Raw genomic sequence first — 26,907 nt, 5'->3', positions numbered from 1 at the left:
ACAGCCAATAGAAATTGGCTGTTTACCACGTGATCGGCTGTGTCAATCACAGCCGATCACATGAGCGGCTCCAGCACGAGCCGCTCGTTCTCTCTGCAATGCGCGCCCCCGGGGGCGCGCAGAGCAGCGATCGGGGACGAGGCTCGTCCCTCGGACAGAGTCGATCCCCGATCTAGGTAAAGAGCCAATGAAATTGGCTCTTTACCACGTGACCGGCTGTGTCCAATCACAGCCGGTCACAAATGTCAACAGAGAACACGGTAACTAGCTGTCACCGTGTTCTCCTCCTCACACACTGATCCTGTGTGAGGAGGAGATTGTGGTAACAGCTAGTTACCAACTACAGTGCACCCTAAACACACTGATTGCCCCCCCCCCAATAAAGAGCACCTGTCACTAGCCCATCAAAGTACCCGAGTACCTGTCATCAGGTACTCAGATGACAGGTACTCGGGTACTCTGATGGGCTGGTGACAGGTATTCGGGTACTCTGATGACAGGTACTCAGGTACTCTGATGACGGATACTCTGATGACAGGTACTCGGGTACTCTGACGGGTACTCGGGTACTCTGATGACGGGTACTCGGGTACTCTGATGACAGGTACTCGGGTACTCTGATGACGGGTACTCGGGTACTCTGATGACAGGTACTCGGGTACTCTGATGACAGGTACTCGGGTACTCTGATGACGGGTACTCGGGTACTCTGATGATGGGTACTCGGGTACTCTGACAGGTACTCGGGTACTCTGATGACAGGTACTCGGGTACTCTGATGACGGGTACTCGGGTACTCTGACAGGTACTCGGGTACTCTGATGACAGGTACTCGGGTACTCTGATGACAGGTACTCGGGTACTCTGATGACAGGTACTCTGGTACTTTGAGTACCTGTCAACGGAGTACCCGTCATCAGAGTACCTGAGTACCTGTCACCTACCCATCAGAGTACCCGAGTACCTTCCACCTGCTCATCAGAGTACCTGACGCCTGAAGTACCCAAGTACTTGCCGCCTGCTCATCAGTACCCATCACTACTCATCAGTACTCATCAGTACCTATCACGTATCAGTACTGATCATCAGTACCCATCAGTACAGTATCACCTATCACCTATCAGTCAGTGAGTACTACTCATCAGTACCTATCACCTGCCTGTCACCTGCCCATCAGAGTACCCGAGTACCTGTCACCTGCCTATCGGAGTACCCGAGTACCTGCCACCTGCTCATCAGTACCAGAGTACCTGTCACCTGCCCAACAAAGTACCCGAGTACCTGTCACCCTTCATACAGCCACCATGTCCAAGTCCAAAAAGGTTTATATACGTCGTCCGTTTAAACCTAAATACCGGTGTTATGGCAGCAGATAGCTGCCATAACCCTGGTATTTTTTTAAACGGTGGACGGTTGGCTTTCCGATAAGGGTGGTCCCAGCGGCGGATTCGCCGTGGGATCACCCTTCCGGGATGGCGGAAGAGGCGCCCCCCCCCTCCCGACGCGTTCCGGTCCTTTTCCCCGCTTACCGGACCCGCCGGCAGCGGGGAAAACGATCCGGTCCCGAATCCTCACAGACAGGATGTCGAGTGAGGGCAAGCTTGCCCTCACTTGACTCTATGGTCTTGGAGGACCGGAGCTACGGAAAATGTTGTTGCCTAGCAACCGGTTTAAAGGTCCTTTTTTTTTTTTTTTTTCATTTTATATTATAATTATTTTATTTTTTTTTTTCTATCTTTTAGTGTACTTGTGAGATCTGAGGACTTTTTGACCCCAGATCTCACAAAAAAGAGGTCCTGTCGTGCCTATTTCTATTACAAGGAATATTTACATTTCTTTTAATAGAAATAAAAATGATCAATTTTTTTTTTTTTTTTTAAACGGTGTAAAAATAAAAAATAATAAATAAAATAAATAGTAAAAAAAAAAAAAAAAAAAATTAAAGCGCCCTGTCCCCGTTAGCTCGCGCGCAGAAGCGAATGCATACAGAAACCCCGCCCACATATGTAAACGGTGTTCAAACCACACATGTGAGGTATCGCCGCGATCGTTAGAGCAAGGGGAATAATTTGAGCCCTAGACCTCCTCTGTAACTCAAAGATGGCAAACTGTAAAAAATTTTTAAATTGTCGCCTATGGGGATTTTTAAGTACCAAAGTTTGTCACCATTCCGTGAGCGTGCGCAATTTTGAAACATGACATGTTGGGTATCTATTTACTCGGCGTATTATTATCTTTCACATTATGGAAAAAAATTGGGCTAACTTTACTTGTTTCTTATTTTTTAATTAAAAAAAGTGAATTTTTTCCAAAAAAATTGCGTTTGGAAGACCGCTACGCATTCTCTAGGGTCTCTGCTAAAAAAAATATATAATGTTTGGGGGTTCTAAGCAGTTTTCTAGCAAAACAACTGATTTTAGCTTGTAAACACCAAATGTCAAAAATAGGCCTAGGCAAGTGGCTAGGATGCATGATGATGCTCCTTGGATGTTCGGCCCCTCTATATGGCTAGGCTGTGAAAAAGTCTCACACATGTGGTATTGCCATACTCAGGAGGAGTGGCAGAATGTATTTTGGGGTGTCATTTTTGTTGTGTACATGCTATGTGTTAGGAATATCCTATAAATTGACAACTTTGTGTAAAAAAAAAAAGTTTTCATTTTTTTCCCACATTTTCCAAAAACCTGTGGAAAAAAATGATATGTTCAAACGACCCATAATGCCTCATAGAATATACGTTGGAGTGTTTGCTTTCCAAAATGGGGTTATTTTGTGGACTTTTCCATTGTATTGGTGCTCTAGGGCCTTGAAAAGTGTGATAGGTAGTAAGAAAGTTTTATGTGTATTTATGCTCCTAGAACGCCTGAATGTGCTTCTTGGACGTGGAGTCTCTTTTTGTGGCCAGGCTGTGTAAAAGTCTCACACATGTGGTATCGCCATACTCGGAAGGAGTAGCAGAATGTATTTTTGGGTGTAATTTTTGCTGTGTACATGCTATGTGTTAGAAATAGCTTATAAATTGACAACTTTGTGGGAAAAAAAAGAAAAAAAAAATTTTTCTTCATTTTCCCAAGAATTGTGGGAAAAAATTACAACTTCAAAAAACTCACCATGCCTCTTACTAAATACCTTGGACTGTCTACTTTACAAAAAGGGGTCATTTGGTCGGTATTTGTACTGTCCTGACATTTCAGGGCCTCAAGAAAGGAGATAGGCAGTCAGTACATCTGGTGTGATCAATTTTCAGTAATTGGTACCATAGCTTCTAGACTCAATAACTTTCACACAGACTAAATAATATACACTAATTTGGGTTAATTTTACCAGAGACATGTAGCAGTATACATTTTGGCCCAAATGTATGAAGAAAAATTTATTTTTTGCAAAATTTCATAATTGAAACTAAAAAAAAGTGTTTTTTTTTCAAAATTTTTGCTCTTTTTTTGCATATATCACGAAAAAAAAAACCCCAGTTGTGATCAAATACCACCAAAAGAAAGCTCTATTTGTGTGAAAAAAATGATAAAAATTTTGTTTGGTTATAGTGTAGCATGACTGAGCAATTGTCATTCAAAGTGTGAGAGTGCTGAAAGCTGAAAATTGGTCTGGGCAGGAAGGGTGTCTAACTGCTCTGTATGGAAGCGGTTAAACTTTGTGCAACTGCTGGGAATGGGTATTCACCTGTATATATTTTCTTTGGATGCCAATATGTTACATGAAATCATCTGTTTATCTGATGCTCATATATTTGTCTCTGGCAGATGGGAGTTAGCGTGGTGGACTGTGCAGTATCTGGTCTTGGTGGATGTCCTTATGCAAAAGGTTCAACTGGGAATGTTGCAACAGAAGATGTGCTTTATATGCTAAATGGACTTGGTATTCACACGGTAACACTTTGAACATATTTTTGCTTATTTTAAAGTTAGTAAAAAACATAATTTTTAATTAAGCAGTGATTTACCGATGCAGTAAGTGAAAGCATCAAATTGAGAAATAACAATAAAAATGAAAAATTCCTTTCAATATAGTACCTGGGGGTCCACTTAGTCTACCTAAGTGGCACATCTGTACTGTATATAGAAGCTGCTGCAGAAATAATTGCATTTTAAAAAAAAAAAAAAAAAAAAAATGATATTTTCCCTGCAAACTTTATTTATTTTGTAAACAACAGCATGGGGAGCCAGTCTGTATGTTTAGGCCGCAATGTAGTGCATTGGGAACAAGATTAGAGATTTTGTTGGATAAATTCTGGTGTCTCTTCAGCAGACTTTGGATAGAAGTAACAGGTGTGGAAAAATTGGTCTTTGGGTGTCGAAGGTGCCTTCACACCATAACTCTATAGAGGTACTCTTGATGAAAGCAAGAATTACCTTGCTGTCAAAAATTTAAATTATATGCACCTGTCAAATATTGTTCACAAATCTGTCTAAATCTGTGTTAGTGAGCACTTCTCCTTTGCTGAGATAATCCATCCACCTCACAGGTGTGGCATATCAAGATGCTGATTAGACAGCATGATTATTGCACAGGTCAGGTGTGCCTTAGGCTGGCCACAATGAAAGGCCACCTTAAAATGTGCAGTTTTATCACACAGCACAATGCCACAGATGTCACAAGCTTTGAGGGAGCATGCAATTGGCATGCTGACTGCAGGAATGTCCACCAGAGCTGTTGCCCGTGACTTGAATGTTCATTTCTCTACCATAAGCCATCTCCAAAGGCGTTTCAGAGAATTTGGCAGTACATCCAACTGGCCTCACTTACCATAGACCACGTGTAACCACAACAGCCCAGCACCTCCACATCCATCATCTTCTGATCATCTGAGACCAGCCACCCAGACAGCTGCTGCAACAATCAGCTTGCATAACCAAAGAATTTCTGCACAGAGACCTTTCTGTGCATTACGTGCAGTTAAACGCAGTATATTTCAGTGCTTTACGTACTATTTAATGCAGTATATTTGTGTGCATTAATTTACATTTAACACAGTATATTTCTGTGCGTTATTGCACATTTAATGCAGTATATTTCAGTGCGTTAGTGCATGTTTAATACAGTTTATTTCTGTGCGTTACTGCATATTTAACACAGTATATTTCTGCATGTAACGTGCCGTTTAACGCAGTATATTTCAGTGTGCTACGTGCAGTTAAGTGCATATATTTCTGCGCGTTACTGCACGTTTAACGCAGTATTTTTCCGTGCGTTACTGCACATTTACCGCAGTATATTTCTTCATTACTACACGTTTAATACAGTATATTTCTGTGCATTTAGCAAGTTTAACGCAGTATATTTCTGTGTGTTACGTGCCGTTTAATGCAGTATATTTCAGTGCGTTAGTGCATATTTAACACAGTATATTTCAGTGTGTTTATGTGCCATTTAAAGCAGTATATTTCTGTGCATTAGTGAACATTTAACGCAGTATATTTCTGTGTGTTACGTGCAGTTTAGTGCAGTACATATCTGTGCATTACTGCACGTTTAATGCAATAGATTTCAGTGCGTTATGTGCCTCTTAACACAGCAGAATATTTCTCTAATAAATAAATGTTAATGCATGTTTAATACAGTATATTTCTGTGTGTTACTGCATATTTAACAAAGTATATTTCTGCATGTAATGTGTTGTTTTATGCAGTGTATTTCAGTGCATTACGTGCCGTTTAACGCAGTATATTTCTGTGTGTTAGTGCACATTTAACGCAGTATATTTCTGTACTTTAGGGCACGTTTAACGCAGTATATTTCAGTGCGTTACGTGCCTTTAACGCAGTACAATTCCGTGCATTACTGCATGTTTAATGCAGTATATTTCTGTGCGTTACTGCATGTTTAACGCAGTATATTTTAGTGCATTACATGCCATTTAATGCAGTATATTTCAGTGCGTTACGTGCCATTTAAAGCAGTATATTTCTGTGCATTGGTGAACGTTTAACGCAGTTTATCTCAGTGTGTTACGTGCAGTTTAGTGCAGTACATATCTGTGCATTACTGCACGTTTAATGCAATAGATTTCAGTGCGTTATGTGCCGCTTAACGCAGCAGAATATTTCTCTATGGTTCATCAACAGACGCAGCTCCTTATCTTCATGACTCATAGTGTTATGCTGCTCCTTCTAGGAATAGGCACTAGGCAGGAAAAAAAACTATGGGGGCTGTCCCTGCAGGCATACCCCCTCAGACTCTGCTATCATCAAACAGTTTTGTTCTGCCTAGTGTTAGGAATAGGACCTAGCTCCCTGCTAGGACTTCCGTCTTAGTTGTATCAGGGAAAGTTTGTGATTTTTTTGATTTTTTAACTAGTTAGTTCCTGAGGACCAATATCCAGAGGAGCTACAAGCAACAGCCAGCGGTCTCACACTGGATAATCTATATCCTTAAGGTCTCCCAGCCTGACCAGCGAGTGTGAGCAGGTTATAGTCCAGAACTAGGCCTCGCCACGACGATCGATAAGGACAAGCCTGCGAGTGGACAGTCTCACTGGGACGCATTGATCTGGAACGCCCTGAGTCACAGCTTCCCCTTGGCTGACAACACCCTCGTCCCGGGGTGGGGGGGGGTGATCTGCTTTGGAGTATTTTGGAGTGGCGCCCAGCTGGTACCATTGTATGGTGAGTAAAATTGTCCCCCCAAACACCCTTGGCGGTCGTGGGTGTGGCCCCCCCTGGAATGGTCAGACCTTAGGGCTCCCTCGGTTCCCTGGCACCCCGAAGACTAACCTAGTGTACCCCTTGGCATTCCCCTACCCCTAGCAGGTTTTACCTAGGGGGCGGTAATAATGCGGCCGTTATGGTGCTTATTTGAGGGGTGGATTGTCCTAGGTGGGTCCCTGGCTAGGGACCTTTAGATGCCTATTGTTCTGGGACCCCTTTAGGAGGTCCTGGAGACCGCATGGTGCGCTGTGGGGGCCGCCATTTTGCTGTGGTTCATTATTTCTGTGTTCCTATTAGTTTGCATGGGCAGCCATTTTCTATGCTTTCCCATTGAGAATGTATGAGTGGCCATTTTCTTGAGGTCCGTGGGATGGACAGGCATGGGGCATGGCTTGTAATGATAGAGGCATAGCTTCTTCCTCTTTCTGTGCAGACAGTGTTAGGCCCCTTTCACACCTGGCGGTCCGTTGGCGAACACCGTTTTTCTCATTGGGGGATTTATCAGAGCTGTCAGGTCTCTGCTCTTCTCTATGGGGGAATCGGATGAGAACGGACTGTCTGTCCATTCTCATCCGATCCACCTGATGGATGGAAAATAGGGTTTCCATCCGTCCAGATTTGACGGATCGTATCAGATGTCAGCGGACATGTCTCCACTGACATCTCATGCCCCATGCATCATAGAGATGCATGGGGTATCCGTTCAGATCCGCCAAAAAAACGGACAGGCGGATCTGAACGGTCCACATGTGTGTAAGGGGCCATAGTTTCATTTTTACACTGATCAGGCTGGATGCTTCTCTGTGGTCTGGTGACGTTCCTGGGTTTCCCTGTGGGTTTTTTTCCTCTTCTGCTCTGCTATTATTACATAATAATCAGGAATTATGAATCTGCAGTAATAGTGGTGGGACCACGTTTTTCACGGTCTTAAAGGGACATTACCCATAAATTTTTTTTGAGCAATGGATTCCCAGGATAAAAATTCACCTGCAGATCCCCAGGAAGTGACTGTGGGTCCCTCCAGTTCACAGTCGCAGCCAGAAATTGCAGTTGTTTTGCAAAGCCTGATGTAAAAAAATTGGATGTTGTCATTTCTGGTGCTACCAGGAAGATCTACCATCATTCGTGGAAATTGTACATTTCATGGTGTGATTCGCTGAAGGTGCACCCTCGCTTGTTTTTGATCGCTAGGCCTTTTTGCAGAAAGGGGTTGAACAGTGGTTGGCTTTGGGTACTATCAAAGGCCAAGTTTCAGCTTTGGCTATTTATTTTCAATGCCATTTAGCCACGCATGTCCTAATCCGGATTTTTATCCCGGGAGTGCGCCATTTGGCTCCTCTGAGGCGATCCCCGTTACCTCCGTGGGATCTAAATCTGGTGTTATCTGTTCTTCAAAAGCATCCTTTTGAAAAATGTTGGGAGATTTCGCTGATTTCTTTGTCTCAGATGGTTGCCTTCTTGGTGGCGATCACTTCTGCCCGCAGGGTATCTGAATTGGCGGCGTTGTCTTGCCGCTCACCTTATCTAATGGTACACAGGCGTAAGGTGGTACTTCGACCTTATCAGTCATTCCTTCCTAAGGGGGATTCTGATTTTCATCTGAATGAAGATATTGTGTTGCCTTCACTTTGCCCTAAACCTCAGCATCCTAAGTAGTATGCCTTGCATTCTTTGGATGTGGTTCAGGTGATCAGGATTTATTTAGAGACCACTGAGTCCTTTAGAAAATCAGACGCTCTTTTTGTCCTTACTGAAGGACCTCGTAAGGGATTTGGCTGCGTCTGCTGCAACCATTTCTAGATGGATTAGGCAGACGGTGGTACAGACCTATTCACTGAGGGGTCAGGTTCCTCCTTTCCTAGTGAAGTCTCATTCTACGAGAGAGCTGATTGCCTCTTTCGCTTTTCGCCATCAGGCGTCGGTGCTACAAGTTTGCTATGCGGCAACTTGGTCGTCTGTGCATACGTTCATGAGATTTGACAAGGTAGATGTGTTGGCCTCCACGGATGCTTCTTTTGGCTGCAAGGTTTTGCAGTCTGCAGTTTAAAAGAGTACTCTGTTTCGTTTCTCTTTGAGGGTTCAATTTTTTTTCCTGGTGAGCTCCAGTTGTTCCTGGTTGAGCTCCATGTTACCTGGTTAGCTAAGCTTAGCCCTTTGGGACTTATGTTTTGTTTCTGGGTTGTTTCCCACCTCTCATGATTATACTGCTTTGGGACATCCCTATGAGTCATGAAGATACGGAGCTGCGTCTGTTGATGAACGATAGAGAAAACTGGATTTTTGTAAGAACTTACTGTAAAATCCTTTTCTCTGAAGTTCATCGACAGACCCACCACCTGCCCCTCTACTTCTGAGGTATGGGGTTTCATGTCTTCTAAACACTGCTTGCAACTAAACTGTTTGATGATAGCAGAGTCAGAGGGGTTATGCTTGCAGGCACAGCCCCCATAGGCGTGGTTAAGTTTTTTTCCTGCCTAGTGCCTATTCCTAGAAGGAGGAGCATAACCCTATGAGTCATGAAGATAAGGAGCTGCATCTGTCGATAAACTTCAGAGAAAAGGATTTTACGGTAAGTTCCTACAAAAAATCCAGTTTTCTGTATGTTAGTGCATGTTTAATGCAGTATATTTCAGTGCGTTATGTGCTGTTTAATGTAGTATATTTATGTGCGTTACTGCATGTTTAATGCAGTATATTTCTGTGCCTTAGTGCACCTTTAATGCAGTATATTTGTGTGCATTAGTGCAAGTTTAAGGCAGTATATTTCACGTTTAATGCAGCATATTTCTGTGCGTTAGTGCACCTTTAATGCAGTATATTTATATGCGTTATTGCACATTTAACGCAGTATATTTCAGTGTGTTACGTCCCATTTACAGCAGTATATTGCAGTGCTTTAGTGCACATTTAACACAGCATATTTCTGTGCATTAGTGTACGTTTAACGCAGTATATTTCTGTGCGGTACATGCTTTTTTAATGCAGTATGTTCCTGTGCATGACTGCACGTTTAACGCAGTATATTTCAGTGCGTTACGTGTCAATCAACGCAGTATAATTCTGTACGTCAGTGCATGTTTAACACAGTATATTTATGTACATTAGTGCACATTTGACGCAGTATTTTTCTGTGTGTTGCGTCACGGCTAGCGCAGTATATTACTTTACGTTAATCCAAGTTTAAGGTAATGTATTTCGGTGCGTTCCTGCACGTTTAATGCAATATATTTCTGTGCATTACTGCACGTTAACGTAGCATATTTCTGTGCGTTAGTGCATGTTTAACGCAGTATATTTCAGTGCGTTATGCCTCATTTACGGCAGTATATTGCAGTGCTTTAGTGCACAATTAACACAGTATATTTCTGTGCATTAGTGCACATTTAACGCAGTATATTTCAGTGCGTTACATACCGTTTAGCGCAGTATATGTCAGTGTGTTTGTGCACGTTTAACTCAGTATATTTCAGTGCATTACTGCACGTTTAACGCAGTATATTTCTGTGCATTAGTGCGCGTTTAATGCAGTATATTTCTCTGCATTAATGCACATTTAATGCAGTATATTTCCTTGCATTAGTGCAATTTTACTGCAGTATATTGTAGTGTGTCTTTGGAGTGTGTCTGTGTAGTGAGTACTCAGGTTAAAGTGCACCAAACACCACTTTCCATTGATTAAAGTGCATCCATGTACACATTTCCACCTCTTTATTATACAGTACTTTGTTAATAAGCACCTTCCCATTATGTCTGGGAGGCCAACAAGGAGAGGCAGACAATCCTATGGCACTGTGAGGGGGTCAGCAGCATATGTGTCCACAGGCAATGGTGGATGTGGTCAGTCCTCAGGCAGGGCATCATTTCCTATGTTTAGTGATGTCGCCCATGCCATACAGCCACAGCATGCAGAGGAGGCGGTGGACTGGCTTACTAAACCATCCTCATTCTCCATCAAGCAGAGACTAGTGTGCAGTTCACTGCAGCAGCCAGAGTGGCTAAATCTGCCTCCATGCCCACAGCTATTCTTGGCAAAGCCCCAGCATCAGGCATGGAGAAGTCAGCTGAGTTATTTGAACACAGCATCAGCCACTTGCTCCCTGATGATGCACAGCCATTACTTGATTCAGATGTTGGTTCTAGGGTTGAGCATAAGCCTACAGAGAGGGTGAAACAATGGTACACAAATTGGCAGTCATGTTCCCCCAGCTTCACCATATTGCCAAGTTGTCTCCAGTGGTAATGAGAATAGAGGAGATGATGATGATGATGAGGTCACTGACGTGATTTGGGAGCCGGATAGCGCAGAGGAGGAAAGTGATGGTGAGGCACAACCCCAATGAGGCAGCCATAATGGAAAAGTAAAGAGCAGCCACCTTATTCCATCACATTGGGGAGCTGTATCTCACAGCACCCTTACCATAGCTCAGCTGTCTGGGCCTTTTTTAGCACATGTGCAGTCAACCAAACTGTTTTGTTGCAAACTTTGTCTCAAGCACATCAAGCGTGGCAAAAACACCAGCCATTTGTGTACCACATGCTTGACAAGGCATTTAACCTCCCACAACTCAGTCCATTGGCAAGAGCACCTGAAAGCCACACAAAAGGAATGCAATTCTGTTCCTCCTCCTTACTCACCTTAGTCTACCCCCGTTGTACCTCATGAGCCTCCACTGATGGGAATGATGGTATAGCGCAGGGTGTCCCAGGTCCTTGCAGCACATCTGCCAGTAGCACACCACAAGCTGTAGACTATAGACGGTCAATTTCTCTGCCCCATCTGCTGCAGCAAAGAATAAATAGATACAGTCAATGCCACCCACATACCCAGCGTCTAAATGCAAGCTTGCCAAAGCTGCTGGCTTTACAACATCTGCCTTTCCATCTGGCAGATTCCACCCCTTCCGTGAATTTGCAGAATGGGCTGTACCACAATGGCAGGCTCCCAGTCGGTATTTCTTTTCACCTAAGGCCATTCCAGCTCTGTACCATCATGTGGAAGGCAATGTTGTCTCATCATTGGGGCAAGGCAGTCAGCCGCAAAGTCCATGTTACTGCTGACACGTGGTGCAGCAAGCATGGTAAGGGACGCTATATTTTGTTCACAGCACACTGGGTAACTCTGCTTTCAATTATGAAGGATGCAGGACAGGGCTCAGTGCCGCAGCTTGTTATGCTGCCACGTCTCCATACAGCTAATGGTGATGATGCGAGATTTGTCAGCTCTACCCCCTCCTCCTCCTTCTCCTCCTCCATGCCCTTCTCTGCTGAATTATCCTATGAACCACAGGTAACCCCCTAAGCGTTCAAGGGGCTATTCAATGAGTCAGGCAAAAAGGTGCCATGCATTGCTTCAGTTGGTGTGTCTAGGGGACAGGAACCACACCAGAGCAGAGATTCTTGCAGCTCTGCAGGGGCAGGCCCAGAGGTGGTTTACACCCCGCCAGCTGGAGCTAGGAATGGTGGTGTTCGATAATGACACAAAGCTCCTGTCATCCCTTATACAGGGCAAAAACCTCCTGTCATTCCTTATACAGAGTAAGTTGACACGTGTGCCATGCCTGGAACATGTCCTCTATTTGGTGGGGCAGCGTTTCATAAATAGGTACCCAGGGTTCCAAGATCTGCTTAAGCAGGCCAGAAGAGTCTATAGCCATTTCAGGCAGTCATACACAGCCAGTGTTCGGTTGGCTGAAAGTCAGCAGGAATTGCACCTGCCGTAAACTGCCTGATTTGTGACATGCCCACCAGGTGGAACTCGACTTTGTGTCAGGGTGCCAGGAAACCAGACCACATGAAGATGCAAGTAAAATAAATCAGATTATTAGGTCAACAACAATAAAGAGTGAGGAGTGAAATCAGGAACAGCCGAGGACAAGTCCAGAAGTGGGTAGTTATCCAAGTCAGGATTGAGTCTAGAAGTGGGAAGTCATCCAAGCCGGAGTTGAGTCCAGTATGGGGTAGTCTGCCGATGCCGGATCATCTGCTGATGCGGGGTCATCTGCGGATGTGCGATCGAAAGCCAGGAAAGTCGTCAGCCAAGCCAGGTCATGCACGGAGGAACATGGAGAACAGAAGACTGTTAGCAGTGATGCACTTTAGAGCACAAACAAAATTGCTAGGACTGCAAGCTATCAGGTGATATATATAGTTAGGTGTGCAACATCATCACTGAGCGATGCCCAGACAGCAGGTAAGTGATGATGCAAACAGATTTTATAAGAGACAGCAGTCTGCACATGTCTAAGATGGCTGCCAACAGGAAGGCAAGGGAAGACCTTGACAGTACCCTCCCCTCAGCGGCCCCTCCTCCGTGGAGATAAAAAAACGTGGGACGGGAGCATGAACATCAGTGGAGGGAATCCAGGAGCGCTCCTCAGGACCATAACCCTTCCAGTGCACCAGGTATTGAACCTGACCTTGGAACAGACGAGAATCCAAGATGCTGCTAACCTCATACTCCTCATGATTGCCCACAGGAATGGGATGAGGGCAAGAAAGTGAAGGAGTATAATAGTGACACGTGAAAGACATTGGAGATACGGATGCCAGGAGGGCATAGACCATCAGGTTCACCTAACGGAGGATGCGAAAAGACCCAACAAAATTGGGTGCCAGTTAAGGAGTGGGCACCCTGGGGTTGAGAGTAGGGGTCGACAACCACACCCCCTCTCTAACTTGGTACGAAGGAGAAAATAAACATCTACGGTCTGCCTGGAGCTTCTGGCACTGTGCAGAGACCTGTAAAGACTCCTGAATTTGCACCCAAGAGGAACGGAGGGCACAAAGATAATCCCTCACAGCCGGGATGTTCTGTGGCGAGAACAACTCAGGCAACACAATGGGTTGAAACCCATAATTGGCCATGAATGGAGACATTCCGGAAGACGAGTTGATGGCAGAGTTCCTGGCAAACTCTGTCCAGGGTAGCAGATCAACCCAATTGTCCTGATGATCAGAGATATAGCAGTGGAGAAATAGTTTTGGGGCTTGGTTGGAATGCTCAGCGGCACCATTGGACTGCGGATGGTAGGCCGAGGAGGAGAGTCGAATACCCAACTGGGAGCAAAAGGCACACCAGAACCTGGAGACAAACTGGCTCCCAACGGTCCAAGACAATCTTCTTAGGCAACCCGTGTAAGCGAAAAACCTTCCTGGCAAACACCGAGGCAAGCTCCTGAGCGGTAGGCAGCCTCCTAAATGGAACACAGTGGCACATTTTGGAGAACCGGTAAACAACCATGAGGATAACCTTGTAACCTCGAGGCTCCGGAAGTTCTACAACAAAATCCATGGCCAGGTGAGAATGGGATGCAGTAGGCCCAAGGGAAGATGCCACGGAGATTTGTTCTGGGCACAGACTGAACAAGCAGTCACATACGCAGCAACATCAGTGCAGAGAGATGGCCACCGGAACTGATGGGAAATAGCCCAGGACAACTGGTTCTTACCAGGATGACCGGCAGTCTTAGAATTGTGGTATGTGCATAACAGTCTGTTGTGCAACCCCTCAGGTATAAAACATTTTTCAGCAGGTCTCTCTGTGGGAGCATCAGGTCTGTTGCTCAAGAGGAGAGGTTAGGTTGGTGTGGATGGCAGCCAGGATATGATCCGAAGGTATGACTGGTGTTGGTACGGAGTCCTCCCAGGACAACATAGAAGAATACTGATGAGACAAGGCATCAGCTTCAACATTCTTGGAGACGGGCAAATAGGAGACCACGTAGATAAAACGAGAGAAGAATAGGGCCCATCTGGCCTGACAGATTGTGAGCCTCTTTGCCTCCGATAGATACATCAGATTCTTATAATCAGAATAGAATGAGAATAAGAACTGGAACCATGGAACCTTCAAGCAAGTGTCTCCACTCCTTGAGAGCAAGAATAATGGCCAAGAGCTCTCTGTCTCCAATCTTGTAATTGCATTCAGCTGGAGACAGCTTCTTGGAGTAGAACCAGCTTTCAGGAAATGCCCACCAAGGCTGCAATAAAGACACTGGCCCTCCCCCCTCCTAAAAGCCCGTTCAGCCTCGGAAAGACGAGTGAACCCCAGCTGCATGGGTTCACAGCCAGACACACCATCCCCAGGATGCATGGGAGGTGAGGGAGGAATGGGTGGGGAAGAAAACATAGGAGCCAATCTGGTAGGAGGCCCCCACAGGTGCTCCTTAAATTATGGTCTCTCCCTGAGTCTGGTAACGATCAAAATCAGGAAAGCTATGAGACCCTCAATGCATCGGAGAGATCATAAATGAAGACAGCCACCAGGGCCTCATTATTCCAGCTGACCTCTGCTGCCAGGGTAAAAAATTCTATGGCATACTCGGCAATGGTATACCCTGTTGAATAGACAGGAGCAGCTTAGCAGCAGACGCAGATCAAGCAGGCACATTGAATATCCTACAAAAGGAGGCACAAAACTCGGTTAATCGAGTATTACAGGATTATCATTCTCCCATATGGAAATTGCCCAGGCCAAGGCCTTGTCTGAGAGCAATGAGATTAGGAAGCCCACCTTGGACCTGTCAGAGGGAAATGCCTGAGGAACCATCTCAAAATAAATGCCCACTTGGTTTAGGAAGCCACGACACTGACTTGGTTCACCCCCATAGCACTCCCGGAGGGGAGCTGAACCAGTCATTACTCTGGTAGCCCTAAATCCAGCTGCAGGAGCAGGAGCAGCAACAGGAGCAGCAGCAGGAGGGACCACCGGCCTAGCAGTACCAAGAGCAAGGCGTGGTGTGCGTTCAAGCATCGTCTGCAACGCCCGAGTGAAGTGACCCAAAAGGTGATCTTGTTGATCGAGCCTGGTAACCAGCATGGGGAGCATAGGAGCACCTGCATCGTCAGGATTCATGGCCCTGGTGTACTGTCAGAATGCCAGGAAACCAGACCACATGATGATGCAAATAAAAATAAGCAGTTTATTAGGGCACAAACAATAAATGCACAGCAAGAGCGAGGAGCAAAAATCAGGAAAAGCCGGGGTCAAGTCCAGAAGCGGGTAGTCATCCAAGTCGGGATTGAGTCTAGAAGCGCATTGTCATCCAAGCCGGGGTCGAGTCCAATAGCAGGTAGCCTGCCAATGTCGGATCATCTACCGATGTGGGGTTGTCTGCCGATGCATGATCGAGAGCCAGGAAAGTCATCAGCAAAGCTAGGTCATGCACGGAGGAACACAGAACAGAAGACTGCTAGCAGTGATGTACCTTGGAGCACAAACACAAGGGCAAGGACTGAAAGCTATAAGGTGATATATATAGTCAGGGGTTCAACATCATCACTGAGCGACGCCCAGGCAGCAGCAAAGTGATGATGCAAACAGTTTATAAGAGACAGCTGTCCGCACATGTCCAAGATGGCTGTCAACAGGAATGCAAGGTAAGACCTTGACACTTTGGCAATTCTGCAGCTGCTGCACATACAGCAGAGGGCCATCAATGAGTACCTGTGTGAGAATGGCACAACGACAGCCTCAGAAAGGCTCAGCTTTTTTTCCCCACGCCTATGGCTGCTGATAAAGGTGCATGCACTGTACTGTCACCATTCGAGGAGGCCACAAGGATGGTGAGCTGTGACAATGTATGCATCAGTGACACAATCCCTGTTGTGTTCCTGCTGGAGCAGATTCTGCGTGGCATTATGGACAGGGCACTCGAAGAAGAGCAGCGGGAGGAAGAGCAGGAATTCCTTTCCTCTCAAGGCCCACTTTATGCAGACACCATTCTTCCTACACCACAGAATACACAAGAGTAGAGGGAGGCGGAGGAGGATTCTGGCAGTTTTGGAGGCATTGAAGCAAAGGAAGACATACTTCAACCCTCAACAGATGGTTTTCCATCCCCAGAACCCTTGGGAGTAGTACATGGCTGGGGGGAGGCAGTTCCAGATACTGTAATCCTCGGTGACCTTGAGGAGTCTGCTTCTCATGCTTCTGTAAACTTGTGGTGCATGGGCTCCCTCTTGCTTCAAAGCCTACAAAAGGACCCAAGATTACGTGACATCAGAAGAAGGATCACTATTACAAGGGGAAAGTCTCAAAACTCATCCCACCCCTACAGAGGGTGCAAAAGATAAAATCTCTTCAGGACACTTTAAAGCAGAGTTTATCTAATGCTTTTCCTGACTCTGGAAGGTTACAGTGTCATGGAAAATGTAGTTTTGAGGCTTCTGTTGGTCAATAGAGGAGCAATGGAAAAGGAGGTCACCTAAGTAATGCATTTCATGTTTTTTTTAGTCCTCGCCGCCCTTGGCTCTCAGCATACACATCTATCGGCAGCGCCTGCATCATATGTTGAACGATTATCTAGGGGGGAATACAGAGAGCTTGATGATCCGCTGGGTTACTGAGTCAGGAGACCACTGGCCAGAATTTGCCCCCTATGAAATTGATCTGCTGGGCTGCCCTGCATTGAGCGTGCTTTCCAAACTGGCATTCAGTACTGCTGGAGGTTTTGTTACTGATAATAGAATGCATCTGTGCACAGACTCCGTGTACTGTCTGACATTTATCAAAATGAATCAGTCTTGGATTAGCAGCAGCTATGAAGCCCCTGATGCCGATGTCATTGATTAAGTGTTTTTGGAATGTGGAACCTCTGCAAGACTTCTAGGCTGCCTAGTGCTGTGGGTGTTGATTTAATCTGGAGGATATTTTTTGGTGTAGGTTTTATGGGCACAGTTAACACCCAAAGACCAATTTTCCTGCACCTGTTTGACAGGTAAATATCAGTCCAATTTCTAACAATAGGGTAAATTCTTGCTTTTATCAAAAGTACCTCTATAGGTTTATGGTTAGGGATGATCGAACGGTTCGGGTCGACCATCGGTTCGACCCGAACATTGACTGTTCGAGGTTCGGCCGAATTCCGAACTTTTTGCTGAAAAAGTTCGGAATTCGGCAACCAGAACCGACCAAAATGCAATGGGACAGGAACTGGGCTTTAAAAGCCCGTGATTGGACCAGAACCATTAGTAAAAGCCAATTGAGGGGGCAGGGGAATGCTAGGAATGTGATTGTAGTGACTAGGGGGTCCAGAGGCCAATCATTAGTGAATACGTCCCCCAGTATATAAGATAGCCTCGCCAAATTTCTACCATTTTAATACAGGGCTGTGGAAGAGAGTGGAAGCAGTTCTGTTACTTCTGCTCTCAAAGTGTCATTTAGCAATTATTAGTGTGAGGAAAGGAATATCTAGTGTAGTTAGGGTACTATTTTCCACTATAGTTAGATTAAATAATCTAGTTTCTGTAGGGAAAGTGTTAAGTGTAAGGGGACCGTAGTGTAGTGTAGGGTTAACTGACTCTGACTGCTATGCCAGGGTGACAAAACCCATCCATGTCAAGGTGACCGCTATAGAGAAAAGATCGGTTCTCTTAGAACACTTATAGAACCGGATAGTGGCTTCGCCCCTGTCATCCTGCTTTTTGTTGCAGGCGTTATAGGGATTTTTTGAGGACATGTTTGGAGTCAGGCATGCCATCTGAACTTCTGTGTAGGGGTATATATACACACACACATGTATGTATATATACACATACACAAATATAGGTGTGAAAGTAGCAGAAACCTATGCTTGCGCTAATGAAATAATTAACACCCATATGGCTTCTCTGCTATAACACCTATATATGTGTATGTGTATAAATACATATAAGTGTGTGTGTGTATATATACCCCTATACAGAATTTCAGATGTTTTGCCTGCCTCCAAAGACCCCCAAAAAATGCCCCAAAAAAACGCCTGCTGCAAAAACACACCTGGGCGTTTTTGTAGCTGGCGTTTTTTTGGGCATTTTTTGGGCATCTTTGGAGGCAGGCATAACATCTGTACTTCTGTGTAGGGGTATATATATACACACACACATGTATGTATACATACACATATATAGGTGTGAAAATAGCAGAAACCTATGCTTGCGCTTATGAAATAATTAACACCCATATGGCTTCTCTGCTATAACACCTATATATGTGTATGTGTATAAATACATATAAGTGTGTGTGTATATATACCCCTATGCAGAAGTTCAGATGTTATGCCTGCCTCCAAAGACCCCCAAAAAATGCCCCAAAAAACGCCTGCAACAACACACCTGGGCGTTTTTTTTTTTTTGGCGCAGGCATTTTTTTGCCCATTTTTTGGGGGTCTTTGGAGGCAGGAAAAATATCTTAAATTCTGTATAGGTGTATATATATACACACACACTTATATGTATTTATACACATACACACATATAGGTGTTATAGCAGAGAAGCCATATGGGTGTTAATTATTTCATAAGCGCAAGCATAGGTTTCTGCTACTTTCACACCTATATATGTGTATGTGTATATATACATACATGTGTGTGTGTATATATACCCTTACACAGAAGTACAGATGTTATGCCTGCCTCCAAAGATGCCCAAAAAATGCCCAAAAAAACGCCAGCTATAAAAAATGCCCAGGTGTGTTTTTGCAGCAGGCATTTTTTTGGGGTGTTTTTTTGGGGGTCTTTGGAGGCAGGGAAACATCTGAAATTCTGTGTAGGGGTATATGTACACACACACTTATATGCATTTATACACATACACATATATAGGTGTTATAGCAGAGAAGCCATATGGGTGTTAATTATTTCATTAGCGCAAGCATAGGTTTCTGCTACTTTCACACCTATATATGTGTATGTGTATATATACATACATGTGTGTGTGTGTGTATATATACCCCTACACAGAAGTACTGATGTTTTGCCTGCCTCCAAAAACCCCCCAAAAATGCCCAAAAAAAACGCCTGCTGCAAAAACACACCTGGGCGTTTTTGTAGCTGGCGATTTTTGGGCATTTTTTGGGCGTCTTTGGAGGCAGGCATAACATTTGTACTTCTATGTAGGGGTATATAAACACACACATGTATGTATATATACACATACACATATATAGGTGTGAAAGTAGCAGAAACCTATGCTTGCGCTAATGAAATAATTAACACCCATATGGCTTCTCTGCTATAACACCTATATATGTGTATGTGTATAAATACATATAAGTGTGTGTGTATATATACCCCTATACAGAATTTCAGATGTTTTGCCTGCCTTCAAAGACCCCCAAAAAATGCCCAAAAAAAACGCCTGTTGCAAAAACACAACTGGGCGTTTTTGTAGCTGGCGTTTTTTTGGGCATTTTTTGGGCGTCTTTGGAGGCAGGCATAACATCTGTACTTCTGTGTAGGGGTATATATACACACACACATGTATGTATATATACACATACACATATATAGGTGTGAAAGTAGCAGAAACCTATGCTTGCGCTAATGAAATAATTAACACCCATATGGCTTCTCTGCTATAACACCTATATATGTGTATGTGTATAAATACAGTGTGTGTGTATATATACCCCTATACAGAAGTTCAGATGTTATGCTGCCTCCAAAGACCCCCAAAAAATGCCCAGAAAAACGCCTGCAACAACCACACCTAGGGGTATATATACACACACACTTGTTACTTTTATCCAAAGTCTGCAGAAGAGACCAGAATCTATCCAACAAAATCTCTAGTCTTGTTCCCAGTGCACTACATTGTGGCCTCATCATACAGAAAGTATTGCAATGCAATTATTTCTGTAGCACCTTCTATACACAGTACAAATGTGCCACTTTACAGGTAGAATAAGGGGTCCCCCTCCAGGCACTATATTGAAGAGAATTTTTCATTTTTATTGTTATTTCTCAATTTGATGCTTTCACTTACTGCATCAGTAAATCACTGCTCATTTAAAAATTATGTTTTTTTTACAAACTTTTTTTCATTGATACATGTCCCCCAGAGCAGTACCCGGACCCCCATAATCATTGTAGGCCAAATAAAAAAATAAGCATTCTAAATAGGCACTTTTGATTTTTCCAGTTTGGGTCCCTTAGACTAAACTTTTGTGATGTTTGAAACTTCTGGTGCGAACCAAACTGGGAGTTGTTCGGCCCATCCCTAATAAACAATCTTTCTTCACTAATTTAGGCCACAGTATTTTCTGCTACATATCTTTGGTGAAAATAACCCAAATTAGTGTATATTATTTAGTCTGTAGGAAAGTTATAGAGTCAACAAACTATGGTATAGATCTGAAAATTGATCAATCCTGATGTTCTGAGGCCTATATCTTGAGGTCCAAAAAATGTCAGGACTGTTCAGATATCCCCCAAATTACCCCTTTTTGGAACGTAGATAGTCCAAGGTATTTAGTAAGAGGTATGGCAAGTTTTTTTAACTTGTCAATTTTTGTCCAAATTTTTTTTACACACTGTCACCAGTGCAGTACAGTGTCATCATTTAACAAGTGTGGCGTTGATCAGACCGTTGACAGTACGAAAAAAAAATGAGTACTTGTTTCATTTTATATTTTTTGTTTTATTTTTTTTTACATTGTTTTTAACACACTTTGACCAGAGCAATATAATCTTACCATAGTACTATTGAACTATTCTGGGGAAGTGATCAGTATTTATTTATTTTTTTTACACAATATGTTTACCTATAGAAATGAATTTCATTTTACTGAATGAAATTGATTTATTCAGTTTGTTTTGTTGTGATTAGCTGTGCTTACCCAGAGGTAATCACATGGTACAGATGGGCTTTAATTTGCCCAGTCTGTACCTTGTGATCACACTAACCAATCACAGCTAGCAACACAATTGTATACAATGGATGGCTTAAAAAGAAAGCTATCCATTTTTTACAGCTGTCATATGGCCTGCTGTGATTGGTTACTGTGGTCACATGGTACCGGCAGCTGGCCAGTACAGTGATCAGTCATCAGCTGTGTCCGGTGGATGCAGTTGGTGACAGATTGTGCCGCTGTCATATGACATTCACCCAGATTGACAAGAGGTTCCCATAGGTGTCATCTTGCAATAGGCAGGGAAGGAACTGGTTAACAAAACTCCATCCCCTCAAGAAAAAGTCTCAAGTTGCAAATCCATTGTCAATCATGTCATCCAGTGATGTAGAAAGAGTATCAATCATGATGAATAATGATCCCAACAACCCACTAACACAAACACGACAACCCCACCCAACGCACTCTCGCTGTGAACTGACACCCTGACGGCCAGTTGCTGAATGTCAACAAGTCAGCCAGTGATGCTCCCTGATGTCATTGATCAAATATGATTTTGACATATTTAGTCAATGACATAATCTGGAATGCTTGGCACCTTGTTTACTAATTGAAACAAGCCAACAGGCAATGCAATCCTGGGTTTCTATGATGCTGGCAGCCACCTACGTCCAAATAACCATTGGTACTGTGCTGTTTCTTGCTTTTTAGCAACCAGTGATGCTTGTGGCCTGCAGAGCAGGAAGTTGTCATGTATTGGTGGTAGTAATACTGCCACTAAATAAATGTTTTTCTGTTGCAACAGCAGGAGATTCAGGCAGGCGCATATGGCCTCCATAGCCCTGAACTCAAATATCGTCCCTAATTACCAGTCATTAGGAGGGGCAGCTCTGACATTAGAAAGCAAAGCCCTTCACAGAGAGACACAATGTAGAACAAGGCATAGTAAGCCAGTACTAGGGAAAAGATCTGCTGCAGAGAGTCTACAGGCAATACTGATAACTAGTCCTTTGCACTCTGCTTACATTTCTTGAGCACAGCATCCACAGTGCAGGTATTAGCACAAAGGTTTGGCACTTCTATAAAATGCTAAATGCTATTTTATAGGTTCATACTGTAGGTACCTGCTGCATTTCCGGGCAGTAAAAGCTCAGGTTAAGAAGACGCAGCACTTTTTATAAACGAGGCTGTTTGTAAATACAGGTCAATATCAGCATGAATTGCTGCTGTTTCAAGATGCTTTGTTTAAGACTGATTTAACCTGTTATCTATGTGTACAATATAAAAAGTGCATATAGTCTATTTGATGAATCTCCCTGATTGGGATGCAATGCCATTCTGTCAAGCACTCGTCAGACCAATTTATGTATTTGTTTTGCCATTATAATGGGAGCTTTCTTCTCTCAAGCTGTTAACGAGTACAGAGTAAACAGAGCTCAACGCTCTTCTGAACTTATGAACTATACTTTCTGCTTTCTGGTCACTGCACAAATATTATGAACTGCTGGGCACGACACACACTCTGTCACTTCTCAGCCCGCGAAAGCGCAATTTAATATAAGCACAGCACTACAATGCAATGAATTTTAGAGCTGCTTGAGCACACTGGCAGATTAAAAAAATGTTTATTATTTTATAAATTCGAATTTTACTCTACTACTAATGCACAGAAAATGTTGAACCTGGATTGCAGATTATGAATTGCACTTCCATAGTTTCCTGCTTGATTTGAAATATACAGTATTATGCAGGCTTTTAATATTTCAGTCAGTCAATTAAACACACCAGGTTAGATTGCAAAATAAATTAGTAGTCTAAACCAGTGTTTCTTAACCATTTTTCAGTAAAGGCACCTCTGAAAATTATCGAGGCACCCCATTCTGAAATGTAAAAAAACTAAAGAAATAGTTTTCCAAAATGCAGCAACATTTACACTCTGGACACTCAATGTTAAAAGGTGATTTATTTTTCCAAAGCAATTACACCTTTACACACTGGAACTGATTAGTATTCCAGTATTCCAGAGAGGAGCAGGGGAGGGGCAAAGAATATTGTGCAGGTGCCCAATGTCCTCCTTATCAAATAATGACATCATTGGTTGTTAGGAAGCAGACGGCTGGAAGGTTGTAATAGTGCACAATGAAAATTGGTGGCTTTGTGTAACTAAAAGGCAGGCTTCATCCACCTGCTGGCTTGTATACAATTTTTGCACAATTTTAGGGCGTTTTGGCAAGGCAACCTTTAAGGCGTTTTGGCAAGGCACCCCGGAAGAGATTTGAAGTCATCCTGGTTGAAAAAGGCTGGTCTAAACTACTGTAAAATAATTCAAAAGAGCATAACCATTTTCAGGTTGGGATAGTAAATGTCAGACCCAGAACATTAGAAGAGTTGGTTTGATAATTGCAAGCCAAGCTGATGATTATAATAGGATGGAAACAGGGGCCCAAACCCAATGCTAGGCTAGAATTATGGGAACAAACCCACTTCCTAGGATAGAATTAGGGGAGCTAACCCAATACTAGGTAAAAAGGATGGGAACAAACTAATGGTATGATAGCATTATGAGAACAAACCAAATGCTAGGATAGAATTATGGGAGCAAACCTGGTGCTAGGATATAAATATGGAAGTAAACCTCCCTGAGATGTATTAGGAAGTGCTTAGCCTCCTTACCCTCTTTCATTGCTGAACCAAGCACTAACCCAAAACAAGAATATGCGTATCAAGTGTCTTGACCTAATATGTAGATAAGTTCAGTCTAGGTCAGTTATTCATCAAACAGTGAAGCAAGGATTTTAATGACAGCTCAATAGACTACACCTTCATTTATTATCTACTCATCTACCCTTAACCCTTGAATATGTTTTCCTAAACCCTGCACCCTTATAAACACAGGATGCCCACCTCTAGAAAAGATGGCTTTAGTTAACCACATAGATAAAAATGGTTCTCAGTGTCAATACAGTATAATGTATTAACACCTGGTTCCTGCCAGTGCAGCCTTGAAATCACACTACGTTAGGGAAATTTCAAAGCCACCGATCAGTGCGATTTTTGATGTGTGATTTAAATGCGGTTTGGGGCTTCATTTAACAGAAGTCAATGCAAGTCGCAATGAAATTGCAGAAAAGTAGTGCAGGAACTGTTTTTTGTCCTAGTATACTGTCCCAATAATTTGAACGGTTTCAAATCATGGAGTGCGACTTGTCATGCGATTTTGACTTGTCGAATCCCATGACAAATCACATTGGTGTAAACTAGGGCTAAATGGAACTCCAGTCTGTACTTGAAATTGCATTAAGGATTTAATATAATACTTACCTAAAACAACACAACGCTCAATTTTTATTGTATAGTTATTTGATTATTGTAACTAATTGGCTTCTAAGATTTAACCCAAACCTTTCGTAGGAAGTATTTCTGTGTAATTTATTTATTTCCTTTTTTTTTTTTCCTAGGGAGTTAATCAAACCAAAGTATTGGAAGCTGGACAGTTTATTTGCTCTGCCTTTAATAAGAAGACAAACTCGAAAGTGGCTTTGGCAACATTTCCTTTATGATGTGTTTACTTAGTTAATGGAACTGTCCTGCTGCTTATATTACTGCTAGCACTAAATAAAAATGCAATGTCCTTTAATATTTAAACTGTTATGCAATATGGAACTCTTCTTCGTTTTTTATTTTGTTTGCCATGTTTATGTTGTCAGAACAATCTGTATGACTGCAATGACTCCAGAATGGTTTACTATCCTCTTGTATTGGACTTAAGTAGTAAAGGGAGATTCAGAACATATTCTGCACCGCTATTTGGACTCAGGTTGATGTCTTCCTCCTCAAACAAACGTAACTTAATATATGATACTATTTTTTATTACTTGTTCTAGACATTACCAGGCAACATTGTTTGTAAGGATAAACCATGGGAACCAAGGAACATGTATTTAAAACTCCATCTGGTGACAGCATTATCAACAGCCCATCATAGTATAACTAAATAAAAGCATTTGTGTGTGGCTTCTAGTTTAAATAATTAATGCTGCTTTGGGAGACAGGTCCTTACTAGTGTTGAGCGAACACGGACTGTATTATTCGTGTTCGTACCGAATAATTGGATTTTTTGTACCCGAACACGGACACGGACACTTTACTGTATGTTCGGGTAAAAATCCGTGTTCGGTCGTTTTATTTCCGGGTTTTGCATGCTTTGGCGCTCTTTTCATGGCGGGCTTTCAACAGCCAATCAACAATCGTTTAACTGGTGTGCCTTAAGCCATCCCAGCCATGCCTGCAAATGTCTCAGTAGCTGTGATTGGCCGTCTGAAGCATGTGACCAAGTCTTTATAAGTTCGAGGCAGCCGCAGCGGCGTCATTATGCTGCTTAGATTCAGGGACAGAGCACACATTAACGTGCTGGCTGCTGATTAGGGAAAGATAGGCAGGAAAAAACCATTTGTGTCCGGATAGAATTGAGGGACAGGTCGGAGTGTTTAGGCAGGGCGAGTTGTAGGCATTTTAGGGATAGAGTCTGCTGAATTATAGGGTCAGTGTCTTCTACAAACTACAATCGATATTGCTGTGTGGGGGGTGGGGTGAATCTGCACTCAATCCTGATCTACGATCTCTTCTCAATCCTGTTAGGGACAGAGTCTGCTGAATTTTAGGGAAACTGTGTTCTACAAACTACAATCGATATTGCTGTGTGGTGTGGGATTGGAGATAGGCAGGTGTCAGTGATCCACATCCATTTTTCTGTGTGTGAGCTGCAGTGAACACAATCTTTTTGGGCTGCAGTGAACACAATCTTTTTGGGCTGCAGTGAACACAATCTTTTTGGGCTGCAGTGAACACAATCTTTTTGGGCTGCAGTGAACACAATCTTTTTGGGGTGCAGTGAACAAAATCTTTTTGGGGTGCAGTGAACACAATCCTTTTTGGTGTGCAGTGAACACAATCTTTGTGGGGTGCAGTGAACAAAATCCTTTGTGGGGTGCAGTGAACAACATCCTTTTTGGGGTGCAGTGAACACAATCTTTTTGGGGTGCAGTGAACAAAATCCTTTGTGGGGTGCAGTGAACACAATCTTTTTGGGGTGGAGTGAACAACATCCTTTTTGGGGTGCAGTGAACAAAATCCTTTTTGGGGTGCAGTGAACAAAATCATTTTTGGGGTGCAGTGAACACAATCTTTTTGGGGTGCAGTGAACACAATCTTTGTGGGGTGCAGTGAACACAATCTTTTTGGGGTGGAGTGAACAACATCCTTTTTGGGGTGCAGTGAACAACATCCTTTTTGGGGTGCAGTGAACACAATCTTTTTGGGGTGCAGTGAACACAATCTTTGTGGGGTACAGTGAACAGAATCTTTGTGGGGTGCAGTGAACACAATCTTTGGGGGGTACAGTGAACACAATCTTTGTGAGGTGCAGTGAACACAATCTTTGTGGGGTGCAGTGAACACAATCATTGTGGGGTGCAGTGAACTCAATCTTTGTGGGGTACAGTGAACACAATCTCATACTTCTGAAGGTTTGAGGGTGCTGCCTGTTCCATACTCCCCCTACTCCTCATCTAGCCTTTTAGGGGTACAAACAATAGTAATTGGGGCCTAGTGTGGTTGTGTACGTGTGATATACA

At 43.3% G+C, this 26,907-nt stretch overlaps 1 protein-coding gene across 2 annotated transcripts in view; it reads left to right on the top strand.

Moving 5' to 3' along the window:
- Positions 1-24,919, top strand: part of HMGCLL1 (3-hydroxy-3-methylglutaryl-CoA lyase like 1) — a 129,311-nt gene extending 104,392 nt beyond the window's left edge. For both annotated transcript variants that reach the window (XM_082252579.1, XM_082252580.1), the window contains 2 exons: positions 3,762-3,887; positions 24,733-24,919. In XM_082252579.1, the coding sequence (XP_082108705.1) occupies positions 3,762-3,887; positions 24,733-24,834 (228 nt within the window). In that variant the 3' untranslated portion in view covers positions 24,835-24,919. The remainder of the gene's footprint in view (positions 1-3,761; positions 3,888-24,732) is intronic.
- The last annotated feature ends 1,988 nt before the right edge of the window (positions 24,920-26,907 follow it).

Source organism: Pelophylax lessonae, assembly GCF_965119305.1.
Source record: "Pelophylax lessonae genome assembly, chromosome: 3".
Lineage (NCBI taxonomy): Eukaryota > Metazoa > Chordata > Amphibia > Anura > Ranidae > Pelophylax > Pelophylax lessonae.
This window is presented reverse-complemented; position numbering and strand designations above follow the sequence as displayed.